Here is a 27,575-nt window from a genome sequence, read left to right as displayed (position 1 = left end):
ACTTTGAGATATCAGCTGATGTACGAAGGGCTATATAAATACATTTGATTTGATTTGAAATTGCAGTGTAAGGCTTTGACAATGCAATTCAGGGAAATAGATAGTAATTTTGGTGCGCATAAAAAGGTACCAAAACATTTCTGCAGCATTGAAGGCCCCCAAGAACACAGTGGCCTCCATCATTCCTAAATGAAAGAAGTTTGGAACTACCAAGACTCCTCTTAGAGCTGGCCGCCCGGGCAAACAGAGCAAACAGGGGAGAACGGCCTTGGTCAGGGAGGTGACCAAGAACCAGATGGTCATTCTGACAGAGCAAAGTTCCTCTGTGGAGATGGGAGAACCTTCCAGAAGGACAACCATCTCTGCAGCACTCCACCAATCAGGCCTTTATCGTAGAGTGGCCAGACAGAAGCCACTCCTCAGTAAAAGGCACATGATAGCCCACTTGGAGTTTGCCAAAAGGCACCTAAAGGACTCTCAGACCATGAGAAACAAGATTCTCTGGTCTGATGAAACCAAGATTGAACTCTTTGGCCTGAATGCCAAGCCACATCTGGAGGAAATCTGGTACCATCCCTATGGTGAAGCATGGTGGTGGCAGCATCATGCTGTGGGGATGTTTTTCAGCGGCAGGGCCTGGGAGACTAGTCAGAATCTACGGAAAGATGAACGGCGCAAAGTACATAGAGATCCTCGATGAAAACCTGCTCCAGAACGCTCAGTACCTCATTACCTAAAAAAACAAACCAATTTAAACCAATAAGGCTGTAACGTAAGAAATTGTGGAAAAAGTCAAGGGTTCTGAATACTTTCCGAATGCACTGCATAGCATGTTACTATACAGCCACAACGTTCCAATTTAGACATTTATCAGTGCCCAAACCTGCCATTTTCAACCCGTATACGAGTACGAGTGTAAAGGACTACCACAGATATAGAATAAATCAATGGAATGGACATCATTTTCAAATGTGATGTTCAGTTGTATGCTAGTTACACACACACAGTTTAATCCTTCATGGACATCTTGTCCACAGCCTGCAGACAATTCCACACGTCCCTGTATGTGTGTGTGTGGATAGGGGAGAAGCTGAAGACATTATTATTTTCCAAGATAGGAGGGAGACGAAAACAGATATGATCTCAAGGATTTACCCACAATCCCTGTCTGGGACCCCCCCTCTCCACTCATCTCACCTCATCTCACCATGTCTTCATATTCACAAATTCCTTCATCCTGTCATCCCCCTGTATCTCTGTATTCATCTCATACATCCTTTTCTCATCTGCTCTCAGTGTCCACCACCTTCCACTCCACCATATTTCATCCACTGTATCTGTGTCCATAGTAAATATTATCTATGGAATGTCCTTGTTCTCTTCATCAGTGTATATGCACTGATGTAGAGAACACATTCACAGCTGCAAACAGGCTTCAGTGCCTAATACCCATACCCTCCCACTCAGGCTCTCCCACCATGTATACTGTGTTCCTGTAGGCTTGCCCTGCACTACAGTAAAGTGGGCTAGAGAGCAGGCCTAGCTGTAGGGAGGGAGGGAGTAATCTCCTCTCCCCTTCAGAGAAGGGGGGGGGTTTTCCCAGCAGGCTAGTGGGCTGTACCCCGGGCTCTACACGGCCATGGGAACGGGATGAGAGAGGGCTGCCCGCCCTGGTCAGCTGGGCTGGCAGCTACCTGCAGACTGGAACCGTCAGCCTGTGAAATCACCACAGGGGAGAGAGCGTGGCCGGCACAGAGGGGGATATGAGAGGGAGGGAGGGGAGAAAGACAGTAGCTAACTTTATTAGGAAGTTGCTGAGGCTTAGGTGAGGTTATCATGCTCTGACCGGTAGAAGCTCATGGACTCAGAGATAGAGAGAATATCCATCCGTGTGTGTGTGTGGAGGAAGGTGCAGGTTGTACTCTGGTTCTCCAGTGGAGGGCAGTCACGCCTGAGAAGGAGAGACTGGGGCAGCAAAGCAGGAGATAGAGAAATAAAGAAATAGAGAAAGGAGAGAGTAGCGGTGTGTGGATAAAATCACTGAAGAAGCCAAGCCAAACCCATAAAAAAAAGTTATATTACAACCTGTTGTGATAATTGCATTATTTGCTGTATAATCCATTTGTTCATATGCCACCATGATATTCAATGAGGCCATGAGAACAAAAAGAAAATATTCACACAGCGAAAGAATAAATTCAACTACACATACTTTGTTTCATCACAAAACCGGAGAGCAACATCTGTCTGGTGAAGTCCATGTATGAGCTGCAGCATGATCAAGCAAGTTAATGTTTTCAACAGTTTACTAAAAAAACTACTGATTTAGAACCATGGAGTTACAGGAAGTCAGCACAAAGACAACAAGGCTATATATGCTTAGTTTAAAACACTGAAAACAAACTGATACAAAAAAATACAAAGTAACAAAAGAGAACGAAACAGCTCCATCAGGTGCAACACACACCAAACAGAAAATAATCACCCACAACTCAAAAGTGAAACCAGGCTACCTAAATATGGTTCTCAATCAACTGTGGGACCTTATATAGACAGGTGTGCCTTTTCATGTCCAATCAATTGATTTTACCACAGGTGGACTCCAATCAAGTTGTAGAAACACAAGGATGATCAATGGAAACAGGATGCAGCTGAGCTCAATTTCGAGTCTCAAAACAAAGGGTCTGAATATTTATGTAAAAATTATAAATTTGCAAAGAATTTATTTAAATGTTTTTGCGTTCTCATTTTTGGATATTGTGTGTAGTTTAATGAGGAAAAAAAATGTTTAATCAATTTTAGAATAAGGCTGTAACGTAACAAAATGTGGAAAAAGTCAAAGGGTCTGAATACTTTCTGAATGCACTATACACATGGATTTTGTATTGTAGATACATGAATAGTAGAGTAGTGGCCTGAGGGCACACACCAAATGTGTTGTGAAAAGTGTTATGAAATGTAATATTTTAAATTGTATTTAACTGCCTTAATGTTGCTGGACCCCAGGAAGAGTAGCTGCTGCCTTGTCACCTTAGTCTAGGACCAATAGGAACATCGACTGAATAATCCATTTTTATTCTCAGCTTCTTAACTAACTTGTCAATATGGTTTTTAAAAGCTTTTCATCTATCCAGATGCCCAGATACTTGTAAGCAGGGACATGATCAATATGGACAAAGTACATATTATGCTTAAATCAGAGTTATTTTTATGCACTCTGGAGAACATTCAATACTAAATTCAGGTCAATAAAGTTTGTTCTGTAATACAATGAAGGCAGACTGTAGTTCAGATAGAGCCTGGTCAACGATGGGTGTAATAGCATACCCAACAGTATCGTCGACATACAAGTGCAGGTTACAACGTTTTACAGACAAGCTGATATAGTTAATGTAAAATATAAAAATTACAGGACCCATAATCAACCCCTGCGGGACACCATTCATCATATCAAGGAAACCTAATTTAACACCATTTGTTAAGTCATTTTCAAACCAGTTACATGCAGCCTGGTCTAGGCCAATTGAGAAAAGACAATTACCCACATCATTTATAACTAGGGATGCAACAAAGATAGTGCTATGACCTGGTCTAAATCCCAACTGATGTACATTTAGAATATGAAAGATCTTAGCTGTCACGACTTCCGCCGAAGCCGGTCCCTCTCCTTGTTTGGGCGGCGTTCGGCGGTCGACATCACTGGCTTTCTAGCTACCGCCAATCCACTTTTCATTTTCCATTTGTTTTGTCTTTGTTTCACACACCTGCTTTCAATCCCACAATCACCTGTTTATTATTTAACCCTCTGTTCCCCCCATGGTTTTTGTGAGTGGTTGTTTATTTTGTATTTTCGGTCTGTAATGGTGTACGTGGATTTGTTACTTTGTATATTTTACCTTTTGAGTAAAGTACGTTTGATTACTCATATCTGCTGTCCTGCGAGTGACTCTCTACTCCCTGTTCCAGTGGAGGAGCGTGTTCAGCAGCACGCGACCATGTTGCAACGTCTGGTCACTGCCATGGATCGCGTGCTGCAGACTATGGATCATTTGCAGAGAGGAGGAGGTTTTTCAGCGCCTCCACCAGCTCCAATACAACAGGTCCCACTGTCCACCCCTCCTTCCCCTAGTCCCAGCGAGATTCGACTAGCACTCCCGAGGGAGTATGATGAGACGGCTGCCGGATGCCAGGGTTTTCTACTACAGTTGGAGCTCTACCTGGCGACCGTCCACCCGGCTCCTTCGGTGCGTGAGCGTGTATCCGCCCTCGTTTCCTGCCTCTCAGGCAAAGCCCTGGAATGGGCCAATGCTGTATGGTGTGAGGGAGATGCGGCGGATCATTACGCAGAGTTCACCCGCCGTTTTCGGGCAGTGATCGACCACTCACCTGAGGGTCGGGCGGCGGGTGAATGTCTGTTCCACCTGAGGCAGGGGACGAGGAGCTCGCAGGATTTCGCCTTGGAATTCCGGACTCTGGCCGCCAGCGCGGGATGGAACGACAGGGCCCTGATTGATCACTACAGGTGCAGGCTGTGCAAGGACGTCCGTCGGGGGTTGGCCTGCAGAGACACCACCCTCACATTGGACCAGCTGGTGGACCTGTCCATCCGGTTGGACAACCTGCTGACTGCCCGCGGACGTCCGGATCGGGACCTCTCAGTTCCATCCCCCAGAACCTCCGCTCCGACGCCCATGGAGCTGGGAGGTGCTGCATTTAGGGCCACCGGAGGCCCAGAGGAGGGGCCATTCCCTGCACCAACTGTGGCCGCAGAGGGCACAAAGCTGGTCGGTGCTGGAGGGGTCCCTCAGGGAGTTGTGTCACCCCGGGTGAGTCGGCACCAGGCTCACCCACTGCCCCCTGTTGCTCACATGTGTGTGTTTGTTTCATTTCCTGAGTTTTCCCCACATTCCCAGCATAAGGCTAGATTCAGGCGCAGCTGGGAATTTTATTGATTGTTCATTAGCTCGTAGGTTAGGGATTCCCCTTGTTCCTGTGGATATGTCTTTCCCTGTGCACACCCTAGATAGTCGACCATTAGGGTCAGGGCTGATTAGGGAGGCCCTGCTCTACTTGACATGGTTACGCAGGAGGGTCAGTCTCTTCCTTATTGATTTTCCAGCGTTTCGCGTGGTGCTGGGCTTACCCTGGTTGGCCTGTCATGACCCCACTATTTAGTGGCAACAGAGGGCTCTCAAGGGGTGGTCACGAGAGTGCTCCGGGAGGTGTGTGGGGGTTTCCATCAGTGCGACTACAGTGGAGAGTCCAGACCAGGACTCCATCATGCACATCCACTCAGAATATGCCGATTTGGCTCTCGCCTTCTGTAAGAAGAGGGCGACTAAATTACCACCTCATCGACGGGATGATTGTGCGATAAATCTCATGGTAGACGCAGCACTTCCCAGGAGTCACGTGTATCCTCTGTCACAGGAGGAGACGGTGGCTATGGAAACATATGTCTCTGAATCGCTGGGGCAGGGATACATTCGGCCCTCCACTTCGCCTGCCTCCTCGAGTTTCTTTTTTGTGAAGAAGGATGGGGGTCTGCCTATCATCGCTGCCTCTCATCGCCAGTGCGATCGAGTCAATACACGGGGCGCACTTCTTCACAAAGTTGGATCTCAGGAGCACTTACAACCTGGTACGTATCCGGGAGGAGGACAAGTGGAAGACGGCATTTAGTACCACCTCAGGGCACTATGAGTACCTCGTCATGCCGAACAGGTTGATGAATGCTCCTTCAGTTTTCAGGCCTTTGTTGACGAGATTTTCCAGGACCTGCACGGGCAGGGTGTAGTGGTGTATATTGATGACATTCTGATATACTCCGCTACATGTGCCGGGCATGTGTCCTTGGTGCGCAGGGTACTTGGTCTACTGTTGGAGCATGACCTGTACGTCAAGGCTGAGAAATGTCTGTTCTTCCAACAGTCCGTCTCCTTTTTAGGGTACCGTATTTCCACATCAGGGGTGGAGATGGAGAGTGACCGCATTTCAGCCGTGCGTAATTGGGCGGCTCCCACCATGGTAAAGGAAGTGCAGCTGTTGCTGGGGTTTGCCAACTACTACCGGCAGTTTATCCGGGGTTTTGGTCAGGTAGCAGCTCCCATTACCCCACTGCTGAAGGGAGGACCGGTGTGGCTGCAGTGGTCAGCTGATGCGGGCAGGTCTTTTGGTCACCTGTTTACCTCGGTTCCCGTGCTGGCTCATCCGGATCCCTCTTTGGCGTTCATAGTTGAGGTGGATGCGTCCGAGGCTGGGATAGGAGCCGTGCTCTCTCAGCGCTCAGGCACGCCACCAAAGCTTCGCCCCTGTGCCTTCTTTTCGAAGAAGCTCAGCGAAACTATGATGTGGGAGACCGGAAGCTGTTGGCTGTTGTCAAGGCTCTGAAGGCGTGGAGACATTGGCTTGAGGGGGCTAAACACCCTTTTCATATCTGGACTGACCACTGCAATCTGGAGTACATCCGGGCGGCAAGGAGACTGAACCCTCGCCAAGCAAGGTGGGCTATGTTCTTTACCCATTTTGTTTTCACCCTCTCCTACAGACCAGGTTCCCAGAATGCTAAGGCAGACGCACTATCCCGGATGTATGACACAGAGGAGCGATCCATGGATCATACTCCTATACTTCCGGCCTCTTGCCTGGTGGCACCGGTGGTGTGGGAGCTGGACGCGGACATCATTACGCATAGAGCCCAATCCCTCCAGTATCCAGCTGGGCGCCTGTACGTTCCATCTACTTTCCGCGACCGTTTGATCTATTGGGCTCATACGTCACCCTCCTCTGGTCATCCTGGCATCAGGCGCACGGTGTGTTGCCTTAGTGGGAAGTACTGGTGGCCCACCTTGGCCAAGGACGTGAGGGTTTATGTTTCCTCCTGCTCGGTGTGCGCCCAGTGCAAGGCTCCCATCCACCTGCCCACAGGGAAATTACAACCCCTACCTGTTTCACAATGGCCGTGGTCGCACCTGTCGTTGGACTTCCTGATAGATCTTCCTCCCTTACAGGGCAACACCACGATCCTGGTTGTTGTGGATCAGTTTTCTAAGTCCTGCCGTCTCCTCCCTTTGCCCGGTCTCCCGGTCTCTCTACAGACTGCGGAGGCCCTGTTCACTCATGTCTTCCGGCACTACGGGGTGCATGTGGACATAGTCTCTGATCGAGGTCCCCAGTTCACGTCCAGGGTCTGGAGAGCGTTCATGGAACGTCTGTGGGTCTGGGTCAGCTTCACCTCGAGAGTAACGGGCAGGTAGAGAGAGTCAACCAGGATGTGGGTAAGTTTCTGCGGTCATATTGCAGCGACGGGGGAGGTGGCATTGTTCATCCCCTGGGCAGAGATGGCCCAAAACTCACTCCGTCACTCCTCCACTAACCTCTCTCCTTTCCATCACCTCTCTCCTCTCCTTGGCATCAGAGCCAGATCGAAGCTCCTGCGGTGGAGGAATGGTTCAAGCGCTCGGATGAGACCTGTGACGCTGCCCATGCTGCCGACTCTGATTCAACATTGACCGGAAACCTGCCCCTCCGCCTGCTCTGCCAGAAGCTGGGATCGCGGTTTGTGTGGCCTTTTAAAGTCCTGAGGAGACTGTACGAGCTATGTTACAGGTTACAGCTTCCCCCAGATTATCGTATTAATCCCTCGTTCCATGTGATTTAACTCAGGCCGGTGGTGGCTGGTCCACTCCAGGAAGCTGCGGCGCAGGAGGTTCCTCCGCCCCCTCTGGACATCAAGGGGCCCCGGCGTATGCTGTTCGAGCTATCCTGGACTCGAGGCATCGGGCGAGGTGCCTTCAGTACCTCATGGAGTGGGAGGGGTACGGTCCGGAGGAGAGATGCTGGGTGCCGGTGGAGGACGTCCTAGACCCTTCGTTGTTGCGGGATTTCCACCATTTCCATCCGGATCGCCCTGCACCTCGTCCTCCGGGTCGTCCCCGAGGTCGGTGTTGGCGCGCTGCTGCAGCCGCGCGTCAAGGGGGGGGTGCTACTGTCACTGACCTGGTCTAAATCCCAACTGATGTACATTTAGAATATGAAAGATCTTAGCTGTCACGACTTCCACCAAAGCCGGTCCCTCTCCTTGTTCGGGCGACGTTCGACGGTCGACGTCACTGGCTTTCTAGCTACCGCCGATCCACTTTTCATTTTCCATTTGTTTTGTCTTTGTTTCACACACCTGTTTTCAATCCCACAATCACCTGTTCATTATTTAACCCTCTGTTCCTCTCATAGTTTTTGTGAGTGATTGTTTATTTTGTATTTTCGGTCTGTAATGGTGTACGTGGATTTGTTACCTTCTATATTTTACCTTTTGAGTAAAGTATGTTTGATTACTCATATCTGCGGCCCTGCGCCTGATTCTCTACACCAGCAACACCTAGGGTCATTACATTAGCTAAGAATGAATCAACGATTCTAATATTTTATCTAGGCAAAAAAGTTTAGAAATAGGTTGATCATTATTTTGGCCACAAGGGTCACCACTTTTGTGAAGGGGGAGTACATGGGCCGCCTTCCAAACCTTGGGGATAGTACAAGATATAATCGTCAGGTAAAAAATATGGGATAATGATTAAGTAATCAGAGGGGCAGAGAGCTGCAGCAAAAATAGATCAAGTATATCAGCCCCAGTGGATTATTTTTACATCAATCTTAAGCAAGGCATCTAGCACGTCACAGATAGTAAATTGCTGAACCGACCTACTAACCATAACGAAATGAAAAATGGCGGACGACAGAGAGCGCTGCCATGCTTCTAACTCTTAAGAAACGTTGCCCTATTTTGTATTTTATGTCTTATTTCTTACATTATTAGCCCAGATTTTCCCGGGAAGAACTATTGGATATCAGAGTGGCGGTAACTCACCAGCACTATCAGCATTACGACCAGGAATACGACTTCCAGAATAGGATCCTTTGTTCATACCCCTCAGGGCACTTTAACTGATTCTGGAGGCCGAACCAAAACAACGCCGGCGAAGGAAAGGTACTCAGAGTGGTCTTCTAGTCTGACTTAGGAGGCGCACACACCACCCACCGCTTCCAAGTATATTACTCACTAATGTTCTGTCTCTGGATAATACAAAATTCAAAAGGCACTTGCACATCTGAACAATCAGATGATGAAGGCCGATACGTAAGCTTATTAAATATCAGTGATACTATCAAGAGCAGTGTGCGGTTTCCTTGTCTCTGGATAATACATTTGTTTCATGATTAACTTCTTATGGCTGCAGGGGCAGTATTGAATAGCTTGGATGAAAAGGTGCCCATTGTAAACAGCCAGCTCCTCAGTCTCAGTTGCTAATATATGCATATTATTATTATTTCCAAAATTGTCAAAATATTGTCTGTGAGTGTAACAGAACTGATATTGCAGGCGAAACCCTAAGGAAAATCAAACCAGGAAGTGGCTTCTATTTTGAAAACTTCATGTTCCATATGTTCCAGCCTCCCTTTGCTCCATTGAAAGGAATATCAACCAGATTCCTTTTCCTATCGCTATTAAACAATTAAACAATTAATTTGATTGCTTTTCTGATTTTCGTGACCAAGCTACTTGATGCTAAGTGTACATAATGTTTTGTAGAGCGATCGATAAACTTACACAAACGCTTGGATTGCTTTCGCTGTAAAGCATATTTTCAAAATCTGCCGCTACAGGTGGATTAACAAAAGGCTAAGGTGTGTTTTCCTATATTGCACTTGTGATTTCATGAATATAAATATTTTTAGTAATATTCATTGAATGTGGCGCTATGCAATTCAGCGGTTGTTGATGAAAATTATCCCGTTAAAAAAGGTGTTAAAAATATATAGCGCCTACAGATACAGCGTCTACAGCATCTGCCTTGGCAGCAACAAATAAATGTGTATTCTGGTCTTCGGACACATCGAAAACCAGAAGCTCAAATTTAAAAACATAAATATTTACAGATTGGGATACCATGAAATTAAAGTTGACATACAGCTGAAGTCGGAAGTTTACATACATCTTAGCCAAATACATTCAAACTCAGTTTTTCACAATTCCTGACATTTAATCCAAATAAAAATTCCCTGTTTTAGGTCAGTTGGAACCACCACTTTATTTTAAGAATGTGAAATGTCAGAATAATAGTAGAGATAATGATTTATTTAAGCTTTTATTTATTTCATCACATTCCCAGTGGGTCAGAAGTTTACATACACTTAATTAGTATTTGGTAGCATTGCCTTTAAATTGTTTAATTTGGGTCAAAGTTTTGTTTAGCCTTCCATAAGCTTCCCACAATAAGTTGGGTGAATGTTGTCCCATTCCTCCTGACAGAGCTGGTGTAACTGAGTCAGGTTTGTAAAGCCTCCTTGATCGCACACGCCTTTTCAGTTCTACCCACAAATTTGCTATGGGATTTAGGTCAGGGCTTTGTGATGGCCACTGCAATACCTTGACTTTGTTGTCCTTAAGCCATTTTGCCACAACTTTAGAAGTATGTTTGGGGACATTGTCCATTTGGAAGACCCATTTGCGACCAAGCTTTAACTTCCTGACTGATGTCTGGAGATGTTGCTTCAATATATCAATACAATTTTCCTTCTCATGATGCTATCCATTTTGTGAAGTGCACCAGTCCATCCCACAGCAAAGCACCACCACAACATGATGCTGCCACCTCCATGCATCACGGTTGGGATGGTGTTCTTCGGCTTACAAGCCTCCCCCTTTTTCCTCCAAACATAACGATGGTCATTATGGCCAAACAGTTCTATATTTGTTTCATCAGACCAGAGGACATTTCTGCAAAAAGTATGATCTTTGTCCCTATGTGCAGTTGCAAATCGTAGTCTGGCTTTTTTATGGCGGTTTTGGAGCAGTGGCTTCTTCCTTGCTGAGCGGCCTTTCAGGTAATGTCGATATAGGACTCGTTTTACTATGGATATAGATATTTTTGTACCCGTTTCCTCCAGCATCTTCACAAGGTCCTTTGCTGTTGTTCTGGGATTGATTTGCACTTTCCGCACCAAAGTATGTTAATTTCTAGGAGACAGAACACATCTCCTTCCTGAGCGGTATGGCGGCTGCGTGGTCCCATGGTGTTTATACTTGCGTACTATTGTGGACGTGGTACCTTCAGGCATTTGGAAATTGCTCCCAAAGATGAACCAGACTTGTGGAGGTCTACATTTTTTTCAGAGTTCTTGGCTGATTTCTTTTGATTTTCCCATGATGTCAAGCAAAGAGGCACTGAGTTTGAAGGTAGGCATTGAAATACATCCACAGGTACACCTCCAATTGACTCAAATTATGTCAATTAGCCTATCCGAAGCTTCTAAAGCCATCACATCATTTTTTGGGAATTTTACAAGCTGTTTAAAGGCACAGTCAACTTATTGTATTTAAACGTCTGACCCACTGGAATTGTGATACAGTGAATTATAAGTGCAATAATCTGTCTGTAAACAACTGTTGGAAAAATTACTTTTGTCATGCTCAAAGAAGATGTCCTAACCGACTTGCTAAAACTATAGTTTGTTAACAAGAAATTTGTGGAGTGGTTGAAAAACGAGTTCTAATGACTCCAACCTAAGTGTATGTAAACTTCTGACTTCAACTGTATATGGCCACTCCTCCCCCTTTCTGTAAAAGGAAAGTAAAAGGCCACTCCTCCCCCTTTCTGTCACATCTAAATACCTTGTAATCCTTTACTTCAATGTCTTTCTCAGAGACAGAACCATTTAACTATGTTTCTGAGAGAACCAGAATGTCAGGACATGAGTCCTGTACCCAAATGTAAATTGTGTAAAAAAAAAAATTACAGACCAGGCGGGAACTGGGAGAGCAGTGTGGGCAGAGCTCAGTCCACCCCGGATGAAGCTCCCACCAAAGGATTCGAGCAGCTGCAGGGGACCAGAGTGGAGCATTGGCAGCCACGCATTTGTGTGGCTCCTGTTGCAGGGTTGAGGCTGCCGTTAGGGGAAGGAGTGTCCCATGCCTGTCCTGGGGATGTAAGTAGGGAGGGTAACCAAAACTAGCTTGGGAGGGAGGTTGTGGGGGGAATTGTGGAGAGTGGTGTGAAGGGCAGTGTGACTGGCGAAGCTCCAAAATCTTAGCATATGAGGGCTGCTGGCATGAATGATACATGGTGTGGACTATATCATGTGATGCACTACCCTCAACAGAGTTTTTCCAGACTAGGGTAGTGGTCGGTGCTCTGTAGAACTGGGCTGATTGGAGCCCTGCTGTGATGGGCCAGGTCTGGCAGAGCTGAGGTGTGCTGGGTCTGGTAGAGCTGTGCTGTGATGGACCAGGTCTGGTTGTGCTGTGATGGGCCTAGTCTGGTACAGCTGTGTTGCGATGGGCAGGGTCAGGTAGAACTGTGCTGAGGCGGGCCGGGTCTGGTTGTGCTGTGCTGTGATGGGTCGGACCTGGTTGAGCTGTGCTGAGGCTGACCAGGTCTGGTAGAGCTGTGCTGAGGCTGGCCAGGTCTGGTAGAGCTGTGCTGAGGCTGACCAGGTCTGGTAGAGCTGTGCTGTGATGCAACGGGTCTGATTGAGCTGTGTTTAGGCAGGCCAGGTCTGTTGTCTCTCCGATGGCTGAAGGGTCTATTTGTCTCTTACCAGAGGCTGCCTCTGCATATGTGGTCTGGCAGTGAGGTTGAGGTATGGTCTGGGGTACCCTCCTGTTGGCCACTATTTGTCCTACCCCTAGAGTACAGTCCAGTGCTGTGAAGGGTTGTGTTGGGCTGAGATGAGCTGTGTCTGGCGCTGCTGGGTTGAGCTGGGCTGGTTCTGGAACCGCTGTGCTGAGTTGGGTTGGTCCTGGCACTGCTTGGCTGAGCTAGGTTGGTTCTGGCACTGCTGATCTGGTTACGGTCTATCGCAGCTGGGCTTGGACATGTTGGTAGGGGCTGGAGATGTCTATGTCGGGCTCAGCTGAGATGAGATTGGCCTCCTCTGTCTCCCTTGATAGGGAACTGGTGGGGCTCTGTTGCTGGCCTGGGATGATTGTGGATCTCTGTCTAACTTGGCATCTTTCAGGTTCTTGGCAAAGATTCTGACTCCCTCATGGTTCAGGTGTACATGGTCATACAAGTTCTCACATGTCAGGGTGTGGTGGTGAGAGAAGCTGACATTTAGTAGTGTGGAGCAGTCCATGGTGAATTTTTGGTTGAAATTTTGAATACTTTTCCAGGGGAGATCTTTCCTTGGTAGAAGGGTGAATATAATAATGTGTGTCCTTGGGAACAGGGTGTGTGATTTCTCTGCCACCTTTCTCACTTCCTCAGCCACTCTTTCTCCTTTTGTGCGCAGGTCATTTGTCTCAGTACGTATGACAAGGTTCTCAGGATTTTCCAGATTGACTTGATAGAGCAGTTGTTGTGCACTGTCAGTAGTGGGACACCAGCATTTATCTGTTTGGTGTCTGGGAAATAGATTATTTTAGATACTTCTTTCATAACTGCAGTTTTGTAAGGTATCCTGGGTTGAACTGGATCCTGTCCCCTGTTCCCTGGAGGTGTGATCGGCTGAACATGGTCAGACTGCTGGGAGGTAGGCAAGGCAGGGTAGGCTGTGGCAGGCTGGGTGGTTGGCAGGTCAAGGTAAGCTGTGGCAGGCTGGGAGGTTGGCAGGTCAAGGTGGACCCTAAGAGGCTGAGGGGCTAGTGAGGCAAATGGGTTGAAGGCTGTACTGGGCTCAGGAGTATCTGGACTTCCACCAGGCTGATGCAGCTGCTCTGTTGGTGGCATGGTCAGAAGCTGCTGACGTAGGCCATTGGTCACCCTCTCTTTGCTGCAGCTCGACCTTTACCACAATCGGCTCCTCTTGGAGGGTGACAATGGACTGTGTCATTTGTTTAGTGTTCTGCCTTAACTGTTCTATTGAAGCTGATTGAAATGCCTCAACTCTTCCATCAGTGTCTGGACAGTGTCACACCCTTGTTATTTGTTCTCTCTGTATGAGTAACTGATAGATGCACACACACACTACATGTTAATGTATGTTAATTGTCTTTTGTCTTTAATGTCTTTTCGTTATGTGTTGGACCACAGTAAGACTAGCTGTCACCATTGGCATCGGCTAATGGGAATCCTAATAAAAAAAATAGGGAGAGGCAGTTCTGGATTTGTTTCCCAGATAATGTTTCTGTTGTGCACACAGCTGCTACAGGTGAGGGAGGGAGGGAGGGAGGGAGGGAGGGAGGGAGGGAGGGAGGGAGGGAGGGAGGGAGGGAGGGAGTGATGTACTGTGGGCCTCCTGTTTTGAAGGCCATGTTTTGGGAGTTGCAGCCATTGTTAGTGGAGACATGTCAGTTTTTACTTCATCATCCACTAGAGGTTTTATCATGTTGAACTCTTCTTCAAACAGCTCTAGACTGGCCTCAGAGCCTTGGATGATTACTGTTCAGTTATTGTTAGGAATATTATGAATAAATGACGAAACAATATCCTCATTTTAAATAGAACTGTAACTAAGTAAACTTATACTCTGTTTTATTATATCATGGACAAGGAGTAATTAAACATAATGAACACCATTCCAACTAGCCTGGGGAGGAATGGGTTGTGGGTTAAGTAAGCAGATAGGGTCGTTAACCTATGGTTGAACCGACGAAACTTAGCTCTGGGGTGTTTTAGATAAGGCAGTGAGTGCATAAACTGTTGTTCGTGGTTACATGGCAACGCGCTCTGAGAATAAATACTATTATCCATTTTTGATAAGACTGGTCTCCGTCTATTTTATGCAAATAAGAATCTTACAAATTCTCATAAAATAGACTAAGTGAATTAAATTAATGAAAACATATTGGAAATAATTAAATTACGTTAACAGATTTTTTTATATATATATATATATATATATATATATATATATATATATATATATATATATATATATATATATTGGGGTTGTGTCCACATACAATTGTCTCATGGTCTTGTTTTCAGACATTTAAGATGTTTGTTTGACTTGCGCAGGGGCTGCATGCCAAGCATTTGAACATTCAGTGAAAAACAGATTTATTTGTATTTTTGTTGGATAAAGTCTGTTTTTAGGGTCACTGGGTGCTCTTTTAAAACCTTTGCTTTATATTGTTTCCTCCGTGATTCACTGGCAATAGTTTCTGCATATTGGAATGCAAGGTGATGAGTTTGGGTCTGTAAATGTATTAATCTTAGTTGATTACAGCTGGATACATGGATGTAAGTTTAAGTGATAATGCCCAATAAGCCAGTCTTTGGAGGATATATTGGCATGGGTGTTGTTATGCCCTCGACTTCATCTCAGCCCGGCAAACCGTGCCAATATATCCTCCAAAAAACATATTTTCTTATAAAATCTTATTTTGATTAATTTATTTATACTATTTCCTCCTTCAACAAGATATAGTCCCGACACAAATCTAGGGTTGCTACCCAAGCCGGCTGGTCGTTCGTTCTACTGGTTCGGTTGCCAGAGACGCAGTCGCTCAGTTCTGTATCTATGGATGCAACCCCGTCGTTCGTTCTAAATGTTCCATTGTCATACTGGCTGGCAACGTTCTTATTCCTTGCTTTCTATCTAGCCAACTGTGGCTAAATTATAGTTACGCCAAACGTCAAAAAGAATAATAACAGTAGCTGCATTTACATTTGTTAAAGCTAATGAGCTAATGAGGCGCGATTTCACCTGGCATAGAAAATGTGCTCTCTCAACAGGACACTGTTGTTCAAAGGAGTTAGCCAACAACACAGTTAACACAATCACTTCAAACACTGAAGCAGTAAAGTCTGCAAACTATCTTCACTACGCTTTGTGTTACCTGTTTTCAACGGACATTTCTTTGTATATATCCATAAAAATGATGCCAGCTGATTCATGATTTCGACTGGCCGAGAAACGCTGCCTGCCTGTCTGTCTCGTCCTGACTCCCGACACTTACACGTTCATTACTATGGGACAGCTGGAGATCTAATTTGAATATTGAAACAATGTTGCAAATGTCGGAGAGACTGACAGCAAGGTTTATACAAATCTCTGCTGTTTAAAACAAAATGTTAGTCTAAAAGAAATTTGAGATGACATCTAGATGCCTTGACTTTGTTGTCCTTAAGCCATTTTGCCACAACTTTGGAAGTATGTTTGGGGTCATTGTCCATTTGCAAGACCCATTTGCGACCAAGCTTTAACTTCATGACTGATGTCTTGAGATGTCGCTTCAATATACCCACATAATTTTCCTTCTCATGATGCCATCTATTTTGTGAAGTGCACCAGTCCCTCCCACAGCAAAGCACCATCACAACATGATGCTGCCACCTCCATGCTTCACGGTTGGGATGGTGTTCTTCGGCTTGCAAGCCTCCCTCTTTTTCCTCCAAACATAACGATGGTCATTATGGCCAAATAGTTATATATTTGTTTCATCAGACCAGCGGACATTTCTCCAAAAAAGTGCGATCTTTGTCCCAATGTACAGTCGCAAATCGTAGTCTGGCTTTTTTATGGCGGTTTTGGAGCAGTGGCTTCCTCGTTGCTGAGCGGCCTTTCAGGTTATGTCGATATAGGACTCGTTTTACTATGGATATTGATATTTTTGTACCTGTTTCCTCCAGCATCTTCACACGGTCATTTGCTGTTGTTCTCGCACCAAAGTACGTTAATCTCTAGGGGACAGAACGTATCTCCTTCCTGAGCGGTATGACAGATGCGTGGTCCCATGGTGTTTATACTTCCGTACTATTGTGAACGTGGTACCTTCAGGCATTTGGAAATTGCTCCAAATGCCAGACTTGTGGAGGTCTACAATTTTTTTTAGAGGTCTTGGCTGATTTCTTTTGATTTTCCCATGATGTCAAGCAAAGAGGCACTGAGTTTGAAGATAGGCCTTGAAATGTATCCACAGGTACACCTCAAATTGACTCAAATGATATCATTAGCCTACCAGAAACATCTAAAGCCATGACATCATTTTTATTTTTTATTTTACAAGTTGTTTAAAGGCACAGTCAACTTAGTGTATGTAAACTTCTGATCCATTGGAATTGTGATACAGTGAATTATAAGTGAAAGAATCTGTCTGTAAACAATTGTTGGAAAAATTACTTGTGTCATGCTCAAAGTCGATGTCCTAACCGACTTGCCAAAACTATAATTTGTTAACAAGACATTTGTGGAGTGGTTGAAAAACTAGTTTTAATGACACCAACCTAAGTATATGTAAACTTCCGACTTCAACTGTATATAATATTAGATATTAGGAGCTCATCATTTTACCAGCTGATCTTGGAACTTTGAACCTAGAATTTACCCAAAGGATCTCAGTCGCCCACCCTCCAACCTTTCCTGATCCCACATGATACACACACACACCACACACACACACACACACACACACACACACACACACACACACACACACACACACACACACACACACACACACACACACACACACACTAGAGGTCGACCAATCATGATTTTTCAACGCCGATACCGATTACTGGAGGACCAAAAAAGCCGATACCAATTAATCGGCCAAATGTTTTATTTTTTTTGTAATATTGACAATTACAACAATACTGAATGAACACTTATTTTAACTTAATATAATACATCAATAAAATCAATTTAGCCTCAAGTAAATAATGAAACATGTTCAATTTGGTTTAAATAATGCAAAAACAAAGTGTTGGAGAAGAAAGTAAAAGTGCAATATGTGCTATGTAAGAAAACTAACTTTTCAGTTCCTTGCTCAGAACATGAGAACATATGAAAGCTGGTGGTTCCTTTTAACATGAGTCTTCAATATTCCCAGGTAAGAAGTTTTAGGTTGTAGCTATTATATGAACTATAGGACTATTTCCCTCTATACCATTTGTATTTCATTAACCTTTGACTATTGGATGTTCTTACAGGCACTTTAGTATTGCCAGGGTAACAGTATAGGTTCCGTCACTCTAGTTAGCGCGCACTAACTAGCTAGCCATTTCACTTCGGTTACACCATCCTCATCTCGGGAGTTGATAGGCTTGAAGTCATAAACAGCGCAATGCTTGACACACAACAAAGAGCTGCTGGCAAAACGCACGAAAGTGCTGTTTGAATGAATGTTTACGCGCCTGCTTCTGTCTACCACCGCTCAGTCAGATGCTTGTATGCTCAGTCAGATTTTATGCAACGCAGGACACGCTAGATAATATCTAGTAATATCATCAACCATGTGTAGTTAACTAGTGATTATGATTGATAGTTTTTTATAAGATATGTTTGATGCTAGCTAGCAACTTACCTTGGCTTACTGCATTCGCGTAACAGGCAGTCTCCTTGTGGAGTGCAACGAGAGAGAGGCAGGTCGTTATTGCGTTGGACTGGTTAACTGTAAGGTTGCAAGATTGGATCCACCGAGCTGACAAGGTGAAAATCTGTCGTTCTGCCAATGAACAAGGCAGTTAACCCACCGTTCCTAGGCCATCATTGAAAATAAGAATGTGTTCTTAACTGACTTGCCTAGTTAAATAAAAAAAATGTTGTTTGTTTTTCTTTTATCGGCAAATCGGCGACCAAAAATACAGATTTCCGATTGTTGTGAAAATTTGAAATCGGCCCTAATTAATCGGCCATTCCGATTAATCGGTCGACCTCTAACACACACACACACACACACACACACACACACACACACACACACACACACACACACACACACACACACACACACACACACCAGCTGATGAGTGTGTCAGTGTACAACATCTGACACTCTCTGTATGAGGGCAGATGGGAGAGAACCATCATCAGGACAACACAGACTACTTCTGCCTTCTCCAACTGACACGACTGGAGGGAATGTGCTTTTCAAGTAACAACGATCTGGTTTGGTTTGCCAGAGTCAATTCTTTGATTTAATTGCTGATATTAAAACCTAAAACCTATTTTATTTTTTTATTTCACCTTTATTTAACCAGGTAGGCCAGTTGAGAGCAAGTTCTCATTTACAACTGCGACCTGGCCAAGATAAAGAAAAGCAGTACGACAAAAACAACACCACAGAGTTACACATAAACAAATGTACGGTCAATAACACGATAGAAAAATCTATGTACAGTGTGTGCAAATGTAGAAGAGTAGGGAGGTAAGGCAATAAATAGGCCATTGAGGCTAAATAATTATTAATTACAATAAATAAATGCTATTTACAGATTGGCTGTGTTACAGGTACAGTGATCGGTAAGCTTTTCTGACAGCTGATGCTTAAAGTTAGAGAGGGAGATATAAGACTCCAGCTTCAGATATTTTTGCAATTCGTTCCAGTCATTGGCAGCAGAAAACTGGAAGGAATGGCGGCCAAAGGAAGTGTTGGCTTTGGGGGTGACCAGTAAAATATACCTGTTGGAGCTGCAGTTTGATTAGTTGGAGTCAGTTTTATGATTTAATGTATTTGGTTCTTATTGCTTCACTACTGTCTGGAACTTTAAGTCTGTGTTTGCTCTGATGCTTTGAATGACACAAAGAAGTAAAACGTATATAAATTCTGCAATTTTAATAATACAATTCCAATGTCATACAATACCTTGATCAGTCTCTCTATGTATATCCAGGCTGGTGGTACTGGAAAGTGGGTGTGTGGAGTGAATAAGATCTAGTATGAAGTCTGGTGGGGTTAGTGATGCTAGTGGAAGCCTGTCCCTGAGAATCAAAAATGTATGTCCTCCTAGCCTTCCTCCAGCCCATGCAGGGTAGTCTGGGTAATTATTTATGCATGTTTCTCAATCCCACACCTCGCCACACTAGTTTGACCCCAACAGGGGATGCCTGATTCCTCCCTCCCAGGCTCCCCCTCTACCCCCTCGCCATCCCCCAATCTCCTGGCCCCTGACCCCCCCCTAGAACTCACTGCCTGCCACTGGTCTGAAGAAAAACTGTCATGTAGAGCCTCCGTGTGTGGCAAAAGTTAGGAGATGTCTAATCAATGCAAGATGGAATTAAAATGACGGAATTTAAAGGAGAAGGATAGGCTACAACGACCACGAGCCAACAGGTAGGTTGCTAATTAATATTCTAAATGGAGTTGTATTTGTAACTGTAGGATGAAAAAGCGAATGCACTGCAGCCTCAATTAGCCTAGCTAGCTAACGTTAGCTTAACTAGCTTCTCCCAGTTTGATGCAGTCAAGACAGGTACTATGTAATCATATTTTATGATAAATAACCTAGCTATGGCAGCTATTAGTCTACTATAGTTTGGGTCGCCTCTCCCTCCCTCCTTCCTGCTCCCTGTGTCACTCACTCACAGTACAGCCCTCCCCCGCCTGCTAGAGCTGCACCTCTTTCTCCCTCCTCTCGCACTTGATCACTTCCAGATAATAAAGTAGCTTAAATAATGACTTTTCTGCTGCTTCACTCGGATCGGACCGGGTCTGGATTCAACCAGGTCTATACAGAACGGGTCTAGTTGTCCTTGGTCTGTTCGGACAGGTCTCTAAATTTAAAAAACATGATGCATATCGGGTCTAGGTGGGAAAGCCCAAGGTTTATTTTGGAACAGGTCCAACTTTTTGGACCCATGAAGATCTCTACTGTCAAGTTCTAGCCCTGACCCCCCTTTCTCAACTCTCCAAACCTCCCGTGCACTTGCTTTTCCTTGACCTGTTCTCACACTTCTTCCCTTCTATCTTGTTCATTACCTTTCCCTTACTTATCAGCTCCGCTTTCCTACACTCGCCTCGTCCTTTTCAGCCATCTCCGTCAGTCACATAGAGATATCACGGATCTTTGACAAAATCTGCACATTGGCTAAAGAAGTGAGTTTCTGATAAAAAAAATAAAAAAAATGTTAATGAAAATCTACAGTAAATACTACAATATACTAGTCTGCAAAAACACTACATTAATTACTAAAGTATATACTACAGTTTTCTTTTACTAGATTATTTATGATATAGTTAACTGTAAATACTACAGTATATACTACAGTAATGTTCACAAAAACACTACAGTGAATTTTTTTACATTTTATATGGGGGACTTCAGTACAGATTAAACCACATTGGAGGCTGAGGTGGACAAACTGTCCCACTAGTTTGTTAAAGCTCCAGTGTGGGTAAATGGCAAATCATGCTGGATGGGCAGCAGAATTGATTGGGTATCAGTGTGCATGTATGTGTCTGTGTATGTCTGTGTGTGAGAGAGAAAGAAAGAGAGAGTGGTTTGGAGAGCAAGAGGGAACGAGAGAGAGAGAGAGAGTGTGTGTGTGTGTATGAATGTGTGTAGCAGACCGTGACAGAACATGGTGTGCCTCTGCTAGCCAAACTTATCTCCAAGATGTACTGCAAGCTGAAACTGGTGTACGGAAAAGGAAGGGGAGATCGAGAGAGAGGGAAAAGGAAGACGGGGAGAAAGAAAGCAAAGCGAGAGAGAAGGAGAGAGAGGGAAAGGGAAGATGGGGAGAGAGAAAGCAAAGTGAGAGGGAAAAGGAAGATGGGGAGAGGGAGAGAGAAAGCAAAGCGAGAGAGGAGAGAGAGGGAAAGGGAAGATGGGGAGAGAGAAAGCAAAGCGAGAGAGGAGAGAGAGGGAAAGGGAAGATGGGGAGAGAGAAAGCAAAGTGAGAGAGAAGGAGAGAGAGGGAAAAGGAAGATGGGGAGAGAGAAAGCAAAGCGAGAGAGAAGCAGAGAGAGAGAGAGTGCTGCAGCAAGATACAGAGCCCAGCTGGTACACCCAATTTACTCTCATTTGCTGTGAAATTAACTGGCAAACTTGTTTCGATCTTTTCACAAGAGAGAGAGCGAAAGAGAGAGAGAGCGAGGAAAACGGAACACAAGGATGATTCTGGGCTTGGCGCTGGAGAGAGTGAACCAGCCATCCATACACACTGGACACAGTCTCTGAGAGGAGGTATTCAGTATGTGTGGGTAATCAACATAATAATGTCATAGATCAGCTGACATTGAGGAAGTTAAGACACTGCAGTGCTCCACAGGCAGCCTTTAAAAAGCCAGGTGGTAATTTAAAGGTTGGTTTAGAGTCACAGCCAATAATGTGAGAACCCTGGAAACACTGCAGGTGTACAGTGCTGTGTCAGGCCTTTGGGATGGGGCCAGGTGCTGTGTGTGTTTGAATGTATGTGTGTCCCCTATCTATACCTTTAGAATACACATGGCTCTGATTACCCAGGGGTCTCTCTTTCTCTCGCTCTCTCTCTCTTGCTCGCTCATACAGGTAGAAGGGCAGCTCTTAACTGACTGCGTATACACAGAATTCTTAAGAGAGAGGGACAGTTTGTATAGTTCCCCACTGTACCTAATGATCTGTTACAAGAAGTGGTCAGGGTTGCAGGCTGAGAAGGTGGTGAGTGAATGTATGTGTGTGAAAATGTGTGTGTGTCTGTCCAGCACCTGATGCTCTGCTGCATGAAGCGGTCAGGGTCGCTGGCTGAGAAGGTGGTGAGAGAGGTGCCAGCAGGAACACCCTCCTCAAAGCGGATGGATTTGGGGTTGGTGGGGAAGAAGGGCGGTTCGTTGATGTCTACCACAGAGATGGTGACCCCGGATGTGGACTGGAGGGACGACTGGATCCCACTGGCCAGCGGAGCCTGGTTATTGACCACCACCGTCAGCATGAAGGCCCTGTTCTGCTCAAAGTCCACCGGCTGGAGAGGGAGTTGGGGGAGAGAGAGGAGGGGTGAGAGGAAGAGGCAGATAATTAGGGAAGGATTAGTAATCTCATACTCCATCAAATGGCATGGTAAGAGCAATCACACATGACTGACAGAAGAAGTATAGATAAAAAGATAAAATAGGGATGATACAAAAAGAAGATGAGAGAGAGATAATAAGAGAACACTAATAAGGGGTGTAGTCAAATAAAATGAGAAAAAGAAACAAAGCCTACACCAGGCCCGGCCCGACTTGATTCAATACGGCCTGTGGAATCATGTTCAGATCATGTAAAGAATTTGCAATAGTAAAGTTTTGAAACACGTATTTGTTATTCAAATTAAAAGTTCAATGAATACTTTCCTTTGTGTAATGATTTAACTCCCACCGCTTGTGGGACATTTATTTTGAAGGCACGTATAAATGACAACTGCACGAGGACAGACAGTGACTGACAGGCTGACAAACAAGTCACATTTACAAATAGTAGCTAGCTGGAAATTGCGCAAAAATGTGTTTTTCAAAGAAAAGGAAAGTAGACAATGAATGTAGGGTGTTCCAGCAAGAGTGGACATCGAAATAATTTTTATTGAAGTATCAGGGAATGCTTAGTGAGCAAAGAGAGCATCGCTGTCTTGAAAGACTACAACTTGTCCAGCCTCTTCCAGACGAAGCATGCAGAGAAATATAGGAATATGTCTTCTGAGCAGAGGGCAAGTGCATCGAAAGAGTTGCTTTCTCAGTTGCAAAAGCAGCAAGGACTTTTCACAAAACTGCATTCAGCAAATGACGGAATTGCGAGAGCTAGTTATGTACTGTCCCACAAAAGTGCTAAACATAGCAAGCCAATCGCTGACGGCAAATTCATTAAATAATGTTTAATTGACTCTGCAGCAATACTTTGCCCTGACAACAAAGAGCTGTTCGAAAATGTTTCCAGCAGTGAGGCACGTGACACGGCGCAGTTGTTGATATTCTTACAAGGAATAACCACAGATTTTGAAATTACAGAGGAGCTTGCTTCAGTGCAGTCAATGAAGCGCACAACCACAGAGAAATATTTATTGGAGGAGGTTAATAAGTGTGTGGCAAAGCTGGGACTGAGTTTTGAAAAGTTTTCCAGTGTGACCACTGATGGGTGCCCAAACTTGACAGGAAAAACATTGTCCTTTTGAAAAGGATACAAGATCAAGTAGCTGAGCTGAACCCAGATCAGAAAATTATTTTCCTACATTGCATTATTCATCAGGAGGTGCTCTGTAAGTGTGTTCTGAAAATGAGCCATGGTGTGGATAAAGTCACTAAAGTGGTAAACTTCATAAGAGAAAAATGTTTAAACCACAGGCAGTTTGTCTCACTGTCGGAAGAGACAGTTGGGTCATGCAGATCACACCTACCACACAAACGTGAGATGGCTGAGTTTGGGGAAGGTGCTTACAAGGGTGTGGGACCTGAAGTCAGAGATGAATGAGGTTTTGCAAATGAAAGGAAAATGTGTATTTCCCTCAATGGCAAGATAAAGAATGGTTGGCTGATTTTTGCCTTCACCGTGGACATCTTGGCCCTCATGAATGAACTGCATTCCAAACTACAAGGGACGGGCCTTTTTGCACATCAGATGTACAGCCTTGTCAAAGCCTTCAAGGGAAAATGACTCCTCCTGACCCGACAAGTAGAAGTCAACAACCTCACCCACCTTCCGACACTACTAGTCTGTTCCCTAACAGATGACCAGCGGGAGAAGTAGACATCGCTGCTGCGTGCTTTGAACAATGAGTTTTCTCGTCGTTTTGAGGATTTCAAAGTGTTGGAAAATGACATGCTGTTGGTTTTCCTCTCCTTTCACCTCCAATGTGGATAACGCTCCCACTGACCTGCAACTAGAGCAACGTTAGTCTGATGCAGTGATTGGAGAACTATATTAAAACAATGTCACTGACGCGGTTCTATGCATCTCTCGATGAACAAAACTTCCCAAAGATTAGGAGTCATGCTCAGAAGATGTTTGTACTGTTTGGGTCAACCTATGTATGTGAACAGACATTTTCAGTGATGAAATATACCAAGTCAAGGCACAGATCATCTCTTCCTGACTCTCACCTCTCAGCAATCCTGCTCATAGCGACGTCAGAAACTATGCCCGACTTCACTGCTCTAGTCAATGCCCATCAGAGACTTCACTCCTCACACTGATTGAGTAGTTTAAATGTAATGTTGAGCTCTCTCTCTTTGTGTTATTGTGCATACCCGTTAACAAGAGTTATGTCCGTAGTGCTGAATGCAAAGTATACTTTTCCCTCTGTGTAGTTCATTGCATGTTTAATAATGAAAATACTATTCTATTATTTTCATTTAATAATGAAAATAATAGAACATGGATCTTGTTTATTTCTGTGCATGTTAAAAAAGTAAAATAGGTAGCATTTCTGGATGTGATTTACAGTAGATATATCTGTCAACACAGTCATACACATGATGAAAAATCCTACAATATGACTCTGGCCCGTGATGGCAAAAATATATTATAATGTGGCCCACCATGGAAAATAATTGCCCATGCCTGCCCTACACTATGGTTAGAAGAAATAGATGGGAGAGAAATAACAAGAGAGAGATCAAACTCACAGTGATATCTAACCCCCCCATTCCCAGAACACTTAAACATTCTCCTCCAGTTCCTCTGTCCCTCTATCCTCCACCTGCAGCTCTTGAGAGAGAGAGCGAGAGCAGAGCTGAGCCCTATTGACGATAAAGGAAGTAATGAACAGCCCTGGTGCTGAGCAGCGCTAGCTCTGCGCTAGCTAGGATGAATTGGAACAGCGTTATCGCTAAACTTAGAGGGACCTCTGCACCCCTACCTGTAATTACCCTGCTAACACTGAGTGAGTTAGGCAGGTCTTAAACAATTCATGGACCGGCTGCCGTTGGGGCTGGCGCTCCCTGTTAAATTCACACTGGGTAAACTCCCCTCCCCTCACCGTGTGTGTATGTGTGCGTGAGTGGGTATGTGTGTGTGTGTGTGTGTGTGTGTGCGTACGTGCTCATGTGTGTGTGTGTTGGCTAGCTCCAGCCACCTACAAGGCGGTCTGCCGTGTGAGCCTAAAACGAAGTGACAGCTCTGGGCTGGCTTAATGACAACAACACAATTAGATTCAGGTAACCTCCAGAAACACACACAACAAATATGTTAGGTATTGCATGCTGCTGGCTGGCTCTGAGTACAGTTAGCGATCCAGTTGATGATTAGCACCCGGAGGCCGGTGTCTGCTGGTGACAGTAATGATTTGGAGCACATCTGTGTGTTGCTTCGCCTTAGTGTTCGTGTTAACGGATGCGGTAGGCGACGATATAAAAGCATTCATAATAAAGCAGCCAGAGTGATGAGGGGATTGGATCTGACAGATGCTATCGTGGTGTGTGCGTGCGTGCCTGCGTGTACTGATGATGAGAAGAGGAGGCTGGTGTTGATGTCTGTCTGTCTGTCTCTCTGTCTGTCTGTCTGTCTGTCTGTCTGTCTGTCTGTCTGTCTGTCTCTGTCTCTGTCTCTGTCTGTCTGTCTGTCTGTCTGTCTGTCTGTCTGTCTGTCTGTCTTGTCTGTGTGTGTGTGTGTGTGTGGAGTGAACCAGTGATGTACTGGGGCCCTATCAGAAGGCTGAACGTGCTTGGAGCTCTTTGATCCATAGCCAGTGATGCAGTGCTCCCTCTCCACCTCCCCTTCTTTCTTTTTGTCCTCTCTGACTGCTCTTCCTCCTCTCTCTATCGAACCGCTTCCCTTCCCCAGCTCCCTCTGCTCCTCCCTTCCCCTTCCTTCCTTCTCCATCCTCCTCCTATCACCTTATCCTCCCCTTCTCATTTCCTTTCCTCTCTCTGGCATGTAGTCACCCCTGTCATTTCCTATGCTCATCACACACTTCAATTTACATATCCTAATGACTTAAAGACGAATGTGTGTGGGTAAGTACATGCGTATGTGTGTGCATGTTTGTCTGTATGTGTTTGTGTGATGCCTCTGTTTTAATCCAGGATTTAAAATGTATGCGTATTGGTTCCCTAGACAGTTCTCTAATTGTGCAGGTTAAGACCTCAGTCCATGTTTATAGAGCAGCCATGGTCCCAGGTGGGCCGTCTCAGTAAACTTGTGAGAGATGTCAGTGTGTTCTGCTGATGTGCCTCCACTAGCAGCCAGAGAGGCCTCCTCTGTAAATACATACTACATCAATTCAGATGTTTCCCATATACCTACGCGTTACAGTTTTTCTGATGTGAAACCGATTAGAGTTGGTAGCCATTCTGGCTTTGGTGCCCAGAGAGACTCAAAGCCTATTCCACAGACAGTGGAATAGGCAGAGGAAAACCACTGGCTCTGAAGGGGTAGCTCATAACACTAGTCAAATATACACACCATATACACACTATACCTGTGCACACGCACGCACACACAAACACCTATGGCTAAAACTAGAGCCCCTTAGAGGCCCTTACAAGACGCAACTGTGTTGCTGATGCACCCATTTATCACAGGTGCATAAAAACCACTACAATTGTAATTGACAAATCAATATAACATTTTCTGCAATGGTCTCAGTAGCCATTTTGTGTGTGTGTGTGTGTGTGTGTGTGTGTGCATGGCCATGTGCATGTGAAAGACCTGATGTCCTGCTATCCTATCCCTTATGTAGGCTATGATAGGCTGGTGGGCAGGTAACCCCCTATAGCTGGAGCTTACACTCAGTGGCTTATACATTGAGTGTACAGATCACTAAGGACACCTGACAGACATAGACATACCAGGTGAATCCAGGTGAAAGCTATGATCCCTTATAGATGTCAATTGTTAAAACCACTTCAATCAGTGTAGATGAAGGGGAGGAGACAGGTTAAAGAAGGATTTTTAAGCCTTGAGACAATTGAGACATGGATTGTGTATGTGTGCCATTCAGAGGGTGAATGGGTAAGACAAAAT

At 45.0% G+C, this 27,575-nt stretch overlaps 1 protein-coding gene across 3 annotated transcripts in view; it reads right to left on the bottom strand.

Annotated features, from left to right (window-relative positions):
- The window catches only part of LOC110492389 (cadherin-4), a 571,662-nt gene that overhangs the window by 29,951 nt on the left and 514,136 nt on the right, over positions 1-27,575 (bottom strand). For all 3 annotated transcript variants that reach the window (XM_021566660.3, XM_090203554.1, XM_090203553.1), the window contains one exon: positions 22,352-22,605. In XM_021566660.3, the coding sequence (XP_021422335.3) occupies positions 22,352-22,605 (254 nt within the window). The remainder of the gene's footprint in view (positions 1-22,351; positions 22,606-27,575) is intronic.

This window comes from Oncorhynchus mykiss, chromosome 16 (assembly GCF_057628025.1).
Source record: "Oncorhynchus mykiss isolate SJ-2025 chromosome 16, ASM5762802v1, whole genome shotgun sequence".
Classification (NCBI taxonomy): Eukaryota; Metazoa; Chordata; class Actinopteri; order Salmoniformes; family Salmonidae; genus Oncorhynchus; species Oncorhynchus mykiss.
Note: the sequence above shows the minus strand (reverse complement) of the source record. Positions and strands in the feature narration are given on the sequence as shown.